This window comes from Panulirus ornatus, chromosome 11 (assembly GCF_036320965.1).
Source record: "Panulirus ornatus isolate Po-2019 chromosome 11, ASM3632096v1, whole genome shotgun sequence".
NCBI classification, from domain to species: Eukaryota; Metazoa; Arthropoda; class Malacostraca; order Decapoda; family Palinuridae; genus Panulirus; species Panulirus ornatus.
Window position 1 is genome coordinate 49,568,400 of NC_092234.1, and position 12,823 is coordinate 49,581,222.

The following is a 12,823-nucleotide window of genomic DNA, read 5'->3' on the forward strand; positions in this document are numbered from 1 at the left end:
ATCCAGTCACTTCCAACTCTTCATTACTTCATTGTGGGCAGATTTATAGTCCTCAGCCTCAACCCTCAGCTCCCTTGATTCAGGTACCATTTTAAATGCCTTTCTCTGGACTCTGAATTAAACCTTTGTACTACCAAGTGCAGCGATGACATTTCACTTTAACACAAAGAATCATTATGTGATGACTTTAGTAGGAACCTTAGCCCACCCCCATCCACCTTAAGACTTCAACTTCCATTTCATACTATGGCTTCTGGTTGCTTTATCTTTGCATCTCACAGAGAGCTGTTCCCATACACAGGTGAACCGATATAGAAACTGCACTATACTCCCTATACTATTCTCTTTTCCATACTGGGCAAATTTACAGTCTTTAACTTCTTCCTGTAGTTTCCCAACCTCATTATAGAACACATATAAATACAGTGTAAATGTATGTGGTCTTAGAATTATGTTTTAAGATCTGAAGAAGGTGTTCAAGATATTTTGAAAGATAATATGTTAATGATAGCTTAATAGCCCTATTATGGTAATGTAATGGTGGGTCCACACAGCCTCCTCAAAAATTTTTGCTGTTCTTCTATTTGAGCATGCTGCATATCTGTGTTGCCAAGGGTACCCAAGTGCTTTCTTACACTGTTTCAAGGACAGGTCTGTTATGGTTGGCCAAAGACTACTTTGTTTTTGCACAAGATACATATGGGTTCGATGGACCTACCATTACTTGTTAAAGTATATTTTTTCTTTAATACTTTGCCCTTTCCAGTGTTAGCAAGATAGCAAAAGAACTGGTGAAGAATGGCCTCATTGCTCACATCCACTCTCTAGCTGTCATGTGTAATGCATCAAAATCCAATATCCCTCTCCACAGCTGGGCCGCAGACCTTTCCATGGTTTATCCTAAAAGCTTCATATGGACTACTATAACAGTGAACATACCCATTTTTGCACTCAAATCTTTCTACACATTCTCCAATGCATCCATGACATTTATCTCCTCACCCACCCAACGGCTTACTTCTCATATGGTTCCATTTGCAGCCATGGCCACTCTCAGGCATCGAAAAAACAACTTCTCCAAAGTTCTCTTCATTTTAACTCAAGCTCCACCAACTTGTTTCTTTTTATTTGCATTCACTTTCTACTTTTTCCTTTCATACACACCTCAAGCTCAAAAACTAACTTCTGCAGTTTCTTACTCAGATCTGCCACCAGTGCAGTTATCAGCAAACAGTAATAGCATTACCTCCCAGGCCCTGATCTCTGATGGGCCAACAAACCTCACATTCACCTCCCTCACCACTCCATCCATTAACAGATCAAGTACTTAGAATATCATCATGTGAGTAAGCATGAGAAGTAGTTCTCTTCTGCTGAGAAGATTGGAAAATACGAGATTGAAATAAGTCACTCACAGGAATGTTCTGTGAGCTAGCAATGTTACCATTTATGGGTCAATGTATATTCATGCTTACACAAAAGGATATACTTAGCCAACCTTCACAAAAGCCCTACCTATGAAAAAAAAACTGTGTAAAGTGTACCAAGAAAGAGAAAAGGAAGGACAAGACTTATGTAGCACATTGACAGCTGGTTTGTAGCATTCATTCAAGTCCATCTGTCTCAAATGTTAGTAGTTTTGTCACAATGCCTGACCCAAGCACTATGCCAAAGGTGATCACCTTCCAGTTGTAAAGAAGTCGACTTCGACTCTACGCTGTTATGCCAGAGATGTACTCTCATCAACTGTTTTTGGTACAATTTTTTTTTCTTTTTGGAGGCAAGCATTATGAATATTATCTGATTTTTAAAATCATAGTTGTAATGTTCTAACAGATCTTCTCCAATATGTAATGTATTAAAACAGATCATCTCCATCAATATGAAGTCAAAATATGAACATTTTGGTATTTTTTTTCTTTATTTTAGGGTAGGTCCAGTGAACCCACAATTACCTCTAACATTAGTTTTAAAACAATTACCTTCTATGGGTTGACCCCTCACACTGGACAGGCCTGAAACCCAAACTAACAGCCCTATTATTTCAAGAACCATTTTTATTGTCCCCTTTTGAATATTCTCAATTCTTTGCACTTCTTTATTTGGGGTGACCTAAATGTATAAACATATTCCAATTTAGATCTAATGAACACTGAACAGCTTGAAATTTTGTTCTCCATATGCTTATATGCATTTTTTTTTTAATTTGCTAGGAGACAGTTTGTCTCCATTCTCCTAATATGGTGGAGTGGTAACAGTTTATGAATAATATCTTCCAAAGTCCTTCTCATACAGATCCTGCACCCTAGAAAACTGCTTGCAAGTGTTACAGTTATCTCCCCTCTTTCACAATAATTGTTTCAGGTATCCATTATATTTTGTTCAGTTTTCTATGTACATTAAATTCTTTTGGAAAGTCTTATTGTCATGTGTTAAAAAGTGAAATTTTGTTTATTTTATTGAGAATAAAAGTAAGTATTTTACTATTATTACAATTTATAGGAGACCAAGGAACATGCAATAGATAAAATAAATTGACAGGAAGTACTTGTATACAAAAGTAGAAAAAGTACTGGAATGTTTTCTCTTTCCCTCTGAAGAGGTTTTGGTTGATTGTTGTACAACACTTGTTGGGTAAATGTATCATGAATATCTATACACATCTAAATGATTTCAAAGAATTATGTTATAAATTGAAACCAGTACATTTGTTTAAGACTTGCCAGGTAAAATAAGTAGAGGGAGATCATTGTACTAGGAGTAAATTATGTTGATATTCATGTTGAGCTTATTTATTTTTGTTGATGTAAATATATTTTTGTACCTTTTATACCACTGTTTGGTATTTAACCAGTGTTGGATGGAAAGAGATTTCATTTTATTTTATACTAAATTGCTGTTTCCTGCATCAGCAAGGTAGCACAATGAAACAGACAATAAATGAACCATCCACTCATATACACATATACTCATAAATACCCATACATGCACACATAAACACATATACATTTGCATACAAAGACATATACATATATACACATGTACATGTTCATATTTGCTTGCCTTCATCCATTCCTGTCACTACCCAGCTACACAGGATATAGCATCGCTACCCCCCCAGCTTCAGTGAGGTAGTGCCGGGAAAACAAACAAAAAAGGCCACATTCATTCATACTCAGTCTCTAGCTGTCATGTGTAATGCAACAAAAGCACAGCTCTCTAACCATATTCACGTCCCACAGATCTTTCCATGGTTTACCCTGGACGCTTCACATGCTGTCAGCTGTCATGAGATGTTAGCCAGATGGTAAGGGAATGTGTCTAGCCCAAATCTCTCTCTTAACAAGTGTTATTTCAGGTTCTAATCTCTCTCTTAACAGGTGTTATTTCAGAGTTCTGTCTTAATGGGCCTATGTGCTGACTATACATCCTTAAAGGAAAGGGTGAAGTCATAACACAACCTAAACATCCTGCATACAATGACAAACATTTGGACACAATAACTTAACAATATAAGCACATTTTGTCCTATGTTATTCCCCATTAAGGCCTTTTTCACCATCTCATCCTCATTACTTTGCATTTACTTAATTTTGCCGGCCTTGGATCCTGTCTGTCTCTCAGAATAAAGATTTAAAACTCCTGTGTGGCTTCTCCCATGAACTTTACAGCCCCTTCAAACACATTCAGGTAAGAGACCAATCGTTATGGTAAGACATCTACACACCATGAACATTAAGAGTCCCAAGAATGAGCCCCACTAGTAACTCCATCCCATTTCAGGACGTCTCCTCTAAAATGCCTTTTTTGTTCCCTTCTACAAACTAATTCAGTATGTCTCCACTGAAATTTTTGTTCCCTTCCACAAAGATAATTTCCTATACACTGAAGGTCCTGGAAAAAAAAATTCCCTCCAACTCTACCCTAAAAAATTATGCCTCTTCACTAGCCTCCTATATAGTACAAACACAAGATTCCTGGAGTACTAAGTCCACATTCTTATCTTGTCTAAAATGAAACTTCCTTTTTCATAAAAATCAAGGACATATGTAAGAATTCCTTTCTCAGCTCAAGTCATCTCTCACTTCACCAGTTGTTCCTTTACAATAACTATACGGTTTCTTTGACTATCTTTCACAGTACTTTTCAAACCACATTTGGCAGTGAAACAGAAATGCAGAACAGCCAAATCTCTAAATCTTTCTTAAAGACTGGTATGAGGTTTGCCTTCTTCCACTTCCTTATTACAATAAACAACAATTACCATTGCAAGTCATCATAAAGTCCATAATCACTACAACCTCTTATAACTACTTTCTGAGCTGTATGCCATGTGGAGAGACTTTACCAGGACCAAATGCCTCTACTGATAAAAATACTTTAGTATGGTAGTATGCTTATGGTGCTTCTATAAATCTAAATGCTTTTCAGTTCTTTCCCATCCCAGCTCCTTGTTAAACATTTAGGGTTCTCCACTGTAAAACTTAAACTTGCTTGTTCCTTGCACATTGTTTTGCTATCCACTACAGCTTTTCCCTCTAAATTTCTTAGACTGACGAGCAGCTTTTTAATTGAGAATTTACTCAATTTGATATTTCTTTTTTATTTTCCCCTACATTGTCCACAAACTTTTTAATCTATTTTTTTTTCTTCAAATTTGTTCCTTTTCTACCATACTACACACACCTTTCATATGAGAGGTAGCTGATGTACTGCTTAAATCTCTTCTATGGTACATCCCTCTACTCTTTAGCTTTCAAAAGCTTTATTTGAATCAAATTTTTTCTAAACTTCCCTCATTGCAGGCGAAGGTACCCATGCTTGTACTCATTCACTGAACAAGTCCACAAAACCTTCCACATCGATTGTCCTGGATCTTGTCTATGGAAATTTATGTTCTCATACTTCAGGTGCGTGAAGTTTTTATGATGATGTATACTCTTTGAAACTTACTTCATCTCTAGTCCTTTTGTTACATCCTCATTATCTGCATACTTGAACTCAATCATTCCAACAAGCATTTGATAACCTACATGTACATTCACAGTTCTTTATTCCATTCATCCACTACTCATACATGTTTAGTACTTCACATTTTTTTCATTTACATTCCTTGCTTAATTTCATGTTATGGTTTTAGTTGTTCTATCTTTGCTTCTTTTGAAAGACTTCACTGTAGAATTCAAACTGTTTGCTATTAAATCAATCCTTACTCTCACTCCTTTGGCAAATAAATTCAATATCTCTAACCTCTCATTGTAACTCAGCTCTGGTACTAAGTTTGTTGCCCTCTATGAGCTCTTTGTGCTTTTTTAAATATGATGACGAAACAAGCATATTCTAGTTTTGGCCTTTTGTATGATTGTACATGTGTGTAAATCAAGAACAAATCCTGAATGAGAAAGTAGGGGGAATAAAAAAATAAAAAATGCAAGAAACTTAAAACAGGTAAAAACAATGAAGGCTTTCGTGCATAGTATATGCAGTGGAAAAACAATAATTTTAATGAAAGATCAGCAATTCTAACTTGACTTATGTAGTTCTGGAGCCCACTTCAACACTTCCTTGTCAGAATGGCAGTGTCCCTCCAGTTTGCTGTGGTCTATGCAATATTTCTCATTTTGAAAAGTATGACTCTTCTTTTTGAAAGAGATTATTGGAGTAAAAATGTAAGAGATCAGATTTTTGTAAGGGAGATTTGCAAGAGCTGAAAGCTCTGACAGAAGACTTCAAGTGTTTTGTGAAGAAGTGGAGTGCTTATCCCAACTCTGATATTTGAATTTGACACAGTTCTTGTAGATCAAGATGAAGTTAAAACCAAGAGCAGTATATATGAATAAAAAAGTATAACAAACCAACAAAATAAGAATGGAGAGGTTTCTGGTGAGAAGGAATCTCAATGAGAAAAATGCTCAAGCTGCTATGACCCTGAAGGATGTATGACAGATGGCAAGTAAGTGATTTTAATATCAAGATGGTTGATGGTGCATGAAAAAGTAAGATGCAAAAGAGATGGATGAATGTCGAGTGAAATGTTTAGGGCTATATATTTTTCATATGAAGCCAAAGGAATGACTTTTGATAATGTGAATTTGAAGGTGGAGGTATGGATGGAAACTTACATGATGAATCAACTTGGTAGGCAGGTGAAAAACTATGAAGCAACTGATATCATTATGAAAGCCCATCACTTTCACAATAAGAAAGTTGAGGGTGTGTGACAGTGAACTGAAGGGATGCATGTTCATAATCTAACCAAAAGTAAACGTGAAAAGTGAATATACAGACAAACTTATCACAAAAATATAAGATACAAACACACAGACATACGATTTTAAAATGCAAAACTAAATCATCCCTCGATACCTAGCATTTTCAAAATAAAACTGAAAAACCAGGTGCATGTAATGTTCATACCCATGAGCAACCAAAGATTTTTGTTAAAATGTTTCATTTCAATCTAATGTTCAGGCCTTATAATAAAAATCCTCTGAACTTATATTATCATGCTCTCCTTCAAAGGAAATAATATAGTTAGAATTTTTGGTGTAATAAATTTTTTTTTTACTTCAATCCCAAATATATTTTGAAATGTATAATTAAAGAATATTAAATTAAAAAAAGCAGCAATCTATGGATACGAAGCTCATAAAATTATGCAATTTCCATTAGAGGTGATCAGCTCAAACAATGACCATGTACTCACCCTGTCATCTACTTCCCCAAAACCAACATCTTCATCATTTTCTCTGGAAAGAAGAAGAATTTTGCATTACACCAATTAGAAAGTATATCAATATAAATTTTATGAACACACTCACTTTTACACATTGAGAAATGTGAGCTAAAAGGTCTCAAATTCATCGTATGAACTTGTCAGGAAGTTTAGCTGGATCTTTTTTTCTAGCCTTATTAAAAAATCTGTAATAACATAAATTTGTCTTCGAGGGTCATTCAAGGATCTCCCATTCAAAACAAGTACAAGTATGTCTTCATTCTTATTAAAAAGTGGGGCCACATCGACCTCATCCCTCATCATATATCTTATGCCTGTTTCAACTGGAACTCCCTTAAAGGGGTGGCCAAGGCATCAGTCTCTATAACTAAAGAACTACTCTTGTGCCATTTCTTAGCATTTAGTGCCTCACCCTTAACAGGCCACTGGCAGAGGCTCCTGTGAAATGTTCCAAATAACTACTTCTATCTAATGCTCATCGCTGCTGGAAGAAGAATTTTCTTTTTACTTAAAACAATTATGTTAAATAAACATCAAAATGTTGCTGTGTACACAACACTATTGTCTGGATCAGCCCATTTGAAGCATAAAACTTTTCAAGGAAAGGCAGCAGTTACACAAAACAGAGAGGTATCAGTTTGTACAAATGGTTTACATTGTACTGTCAATGCCCTGAACCAAAGCATGTCAAACATCTGGGGTAGTCCATGGAAAGGTATGCGAGGCCTGGATGTGGACAGGGACCTGTGGTTTCGGTGCATTACAAATGACATCTCAAGTACGAATGCAAGCAGATGTGGCCTTTCTTCCACTGCTATCTGACGCAAATAAGTATGAATATGTACATGTATGTGTGTGTGTATACATACGTGTGTGCATATACATGTATACATGTACATTATTCTTATTTATTCATCATACTTGATCGCCATCTCCCGCATCAGCAAGGTAGCACCAGGAAAAGGCAATTCAAGTATGAAAAAAGATTCACTTATGAAATTAACTATATTGAACAGTAATGCTTTTAATTATCCATTTAATCTATCCCTGATAATATAAGAGAAAGACTGCTACCCAAGTATCTCCTAAGTGTTTCAGAAAGTGACAATGAAGGGGGGGAATGGATATCTTCCCCTTTTGTATTATCACTTTTTAAAAGGAGGAACAATATAAAGTGCCACGCAAAGAACTTCCCCATCTATTCCTGCAGGAAGAGAAGCAGATAAAATCTAACTCCCTTCACATTTACACAATGTAGAAGTGGGATTCCCAATCCCAAGAGCTAACAAAGGACAGGGATGCCCAATTTCCCAAGATTCTGTGATAAATATCATAAACATCAAATGAGATAGGTGAAGCTAGCCGTTAGTTAAACGAGAAGACATTTTATGTCTCATGACAAATATATTCCATATGTTATCCATGTACTAGAGGGATTCAGAACCTTGTAATTGAATAACAATTTTATTAAGGGAAGAGGACTACTATATAAAGAACAATCTCCATATGAAGTCTTCATAATATTTACACCAAGGAATAATAACTTCAGATATGAAACTGGCAATGTTTAATATTTGGCCGAGAAAATTTAGCAGTCAGGGGTATAGGGGAACCCACATTGAAAACCAGTATAGTATTTACTTTCAATCTCTGGCTACTAGTTTGAGTACTTATAACTTCAGTGCAAGTTTTTTTATTATGGTTAGCAAAGTAAGTAGACGGCAAATAAAAATTCATATGCTTGATTAATATTTTGTTTGTATGTTTAAAGTCTATCACCAGATTAAAATACTCCAAACATATCATATCACATTCAGAATTTACTGTACTAAAAATCTTTGAAGAGCATCACGAAGCAACAGGAGTACATTCTTCACAATAAAAATACAATAATTACCATTTAGAAAATGGCTTTTATGCATCAGATTTTACTCAAGCCCTGTTAATAAATGCTTTTTTTTTTTTATGCCTAACAGCATGGTACAGTCTTAGAAGTCACATACCATGACTTGCAGCCTTAGTTACTCTGTGGTATTAAGAGTGGAGAGTATAAACTTTTGCTTGCTCTCTGTTTAGCGATATTTTTAATCTTGGTTCTGGTCGACAACTGTCCACTAGTAGTAACTAACCATGGGTCAAAGTTGTTGTCCTAGGAAGGAAAGACCTGTGTTCTTCCTTAGAAGCAAAAATAGCATCCATAAGAAAGGTTTCAACACAAGCAGACAAGGTCGAGTTCACCATCCGGACACATTGGTTCTTGGTTAGTTGCTGGTTGTGGAAAACATCACCCTCCCAAAAATTAAAAAATATCACAAAACACAAGAACAGCAGACAAAAGTTGCATCCTTCCACTCCAAATATCACTCGGTTACCGAGGTAGTAAATCAGGTCATGCGACTTCAAAGGCAGTAACATGCTGCCAGACATACAATAAAGGCAAATAAATGGATTTACTCTCAAAATAAAACCTGATGCGTAAAAACCTTATTGAATTTTTATGGAGACCATATCTATGCCAAAATCATGAAAATTAGTTACGAAATTTTCAGAATATTTGTGGATTTTGGACCTCTGAGCCTTCATTTGCTCACACATCTTCCATTTTTGCCTCTTAACTCCCATATTGCTGGCACAATCTTCCCACTCACATCTAACATTTTTCCTAAAATCACTCAAACTACCAACAATATCTATCCTTTCAAGAAAATGGATGAATTACTGGCAGTTGTATCAAGGGGTTTAGTCTTCATGCATGTGGAAGCTTTTTCAGCACCTACAAATAGGAACATTAAGTTGTAGTAGTAGGCTGGAACATTAGGTAGAAAATGCGTAATAGTATGTGGTGGTAACATTAAGTAGGAGCCTCTGAAAACACTACGCTACAGTTGCCCCCTGCCAGTGGCCTGCTGAAAGTGAGGCACAAATAAGTGGCACTGAAGTTCACCAATTATGAACACTCTCTTGCCATGGCTACCCCATTGAAAGAGTTCCCAAACAGAACAGGCATAAGAGACCGACAGATTGATGGACAGACAAATAGGAAACAGATAGGACCATTTTTCTACAGACTTTGATATAGTACAATACTTTCCCAAAAATAAATCGCCCCAGCAATGAGCTACTTCGTTCGTGCCATGGGAATGGAAGAGTTACTGCCAAGTGTACATAAGATAGAGAGTAGAAAGAAAAATAGATTGGATCAGCAGTCAATTACCAGTGAATAGACAAGAGTAAATGCAAAAATTATACAACTAGGGTATACCTAAAACTGATTTCACTGCTAAATAAAAAATTAAAACTAACACTAACTAGACTTATCTAGACCATAAGGATACACCTTCATGTTGGAAAGTGATCAATTACTACATCTGATTTTAATAAAGTAATTACTATGACTTCATAGGCACTACTTACTCCATCTCAGTTGCTTTCTCAGAGAACACTCTAAGAATGAATTCTCCTTCTTCACTGTGGTCAAAGGTTGATGGAACAATACAATATGTCCCAGGGGGTAGCTTGAACCGACATGATACCTCACGCATATTGATAAATGAAGGAGAGCGTGCAACTGAGGCATGATACTTGAAGAAGTTCAGATCCAGGGGACGAGGGAGATCATCTGGATCTCGCAGCTGTGGAGACAGGAATTAAATCAAATAATCTGTCAAAAATATGACAAATTCCATGCTTACCTTTTAATGGTTTTTGCAAACATAACTGTACCTCTCAAAAATCGTTCACAGACATTACATTGTTAGTGTGAAGTCATCTTTGTTACATAAATTTTCAATTTAAAGAAGTCCACATTTCCACGCTACTGAAAGTAGTGCACTACAAACCTTTAAAGAGAGCTCCAGGCAACAAAAAGTGAAACTACCTTGGAAATAATTTGTAGTTGTAGACAGTTTTTTGAGTGTTCATATAGAATGCACTACACAAGCTAACATGGAAACAGTGTAAACAGGTAGCTGATGTACCAGAAGAATGTGAAAAGATTTGACAGCTGCAGTAGGCTCATAACACCACAATTCCTTACAACACCCAAGTTTATCTGTACAAGCCACTCTAAACTTGTTGGAAGATTGTTCAACACTTGTGAGATGCCAAGGATAAGGCAGAAGAGCCTTGAAATTAACATTTTCAGTGGAACAGATGTCAATATACTGTCACTTAGCAGGGTGCTATGAATGCCAATCTACACATTTTTTTGCCACATGTTGAATTCTGCATACATTGTAAGGGTCTACTGGCTGGCCATAGATTGTAACCCAAACAAAGGAAGACTAGCTGAAGCAATCTGTAAGCCTCAGTAACCTCCTTGTGACCAGAGTTGGCAGATGTCTGCATTTTCAGGGAATTCCCACATCCACAACACTCTTGTCCTCTTAACTGCTTCCTACAACATGGATATTATTCTTTCTACCTTTATACAATTACTGCAAATTACTGAATAAAATGTATAAAAGAAAAGGAATTCCACTCTATACAATGTTATATTTAAGATGTTAGAAGTTAGGTATGGAAATTTCCCCAAATGTCAACTTCTGCCTTGTTTAGTCTCACTTATGTTCTACTCCTAATTTTCTCCAAACTTTAACCAAGTCATAATAGTTAGATCCTCTTTATGAGATTCCTCAGGCTCATTACCTAAATTATAGAGGGATTTTTCAGAGATCTCCAGCAATCTGTATATTTCCCCTAAGCCTTTGGGATGCTTGTTTAGTGCAACCAGCATGTCTTCAAATATTAACCAAGTCATACTAGTTTGGTCCTCTTCACATGATTTGAGGCCTCAGACTCATAACCTATATCAAAGGGATTTTTCAGGGATCTTCAGCAATCTGTACATTTCCCCTAAACCTAGATGCTTGTTTAGTTCAACTAGCATGTCCACCCATTTTCATGACTTTCAGTGGCCATAAATGGCAGCTTAAGCATAAAATGAGTCATTGAAATGGCTCAAAGGCCTCATTTACCTAGAGGTGGGCATGGGGATTAGTTGGCGGCCTTTGGCTAGGGCTTGGCATTTCCTGCAATGTCTCCAACCTGCACTGCCCACCCACTACTTGGGGCAATCCCACTTCCTGTACAAGTATTCTTATGCCCTTGAAAATATGGAGTGCTGGACGAGTTTATCATCAGGAAATATCTCAATTTGATTTACTGAAGAGAAGTGAAAACTTACTATACTGGCAAGAGTTAGTAGGAATCACTTATGAGAACAAGTTGGGGCCCTATACAGGAATACAAGGAAGAAAGGAGAGTTCTAAGGAGTTTGTGTGGTTACAAGTCATTGATTAGAGGCTTAATATTAACCCCTTCTGTAATTTCAATTATGAGACCTTAATTCATAAAAATATTGTGCACTTCTTAATGAAGCACAAGAAAATTTAGTTTGCTTTTCTGTGTTTGCAATGCAGATAAAGTTGGGGGGAAGTGCAACGAGAGCATAATTACATACAAAGGTGTTACTGGACTATACCCGACTGAGGTTATACTGCGAGCGAAAAGTCACCTTTTGGGAGGGTGCATCACTGGGAGTAAAGGAGTTAAATTTCATCAAAGAACTTTTTACTTCAAAGGAGTTTACATTTCTTCAATACTGAAAGTAGTGCTCCCTTGGGGTAAAAGAGCCTCTGGCGACAGATCGTGAGTAACACCAAGATTTTCTTAGAATCGGGTTCTGGAGAGGGATTTATTCAGCCACTCCAGTTGAATACCTCAAATGATATATGGCAACTAGTGAACACGAGAAACAACTATCAACACTTGAAATGGAGTAAGAACTTAAGATTATGTATATTCACATCACAACATACATCCATCCTTCAGTGCTAAAAACTAGCACAGGCATGACGAATATTCTATAAAATGGTCACTATAGTTCTAACATGTAAATGGGCAATATTTTCGTTTGAAATAGGATCAAAGAAGTTTAAGGAAAATGTATACAAGATTTGGTTACTACCAGTGGGGAGATAGTACTGAGTCATCACTCACCAGAGTATAGCTACAAGAGCATATACAACGGTTTGATTCAGTTCTGGCAAGGAGGCAAGCAAGTACAGTAGGTGGGTGTGGATAAGG

The 12,823-nt window shown here is 36.5% G+C and overlaps 1 protein-coding gene across 31 annotated transcripts in view; it reads right to left on the bottom strand.

The window, feature by feature from the left end:
- The window catches only part of LOC139751502 (calpain-A-like), a 244,635-nt gene that overhangs the window by 30,499 nt on the left and 201,313 nt on the right, over positions 1–12,823 (bottom strand). For all 31 annotated transcript variants that reach the window (XM_071666965.1, XM_071666969.1, XM_071666983.1 and 28 more), the window contains 2 exons: positions 10,151–10,368; positions 6,707–6,749 (listed from right to left, as the gene is read on the bottom strand). In XM_071666965.1, the coding sequence (XP_071523066.1) occupies positions 6,707–6,749; positions 10,151–10,368 (261 nt within the window). The remainder of the gene's footprint in view (positions 1–6,706; positions 6,750–10,150; positions 10,369–12,823) is intronic.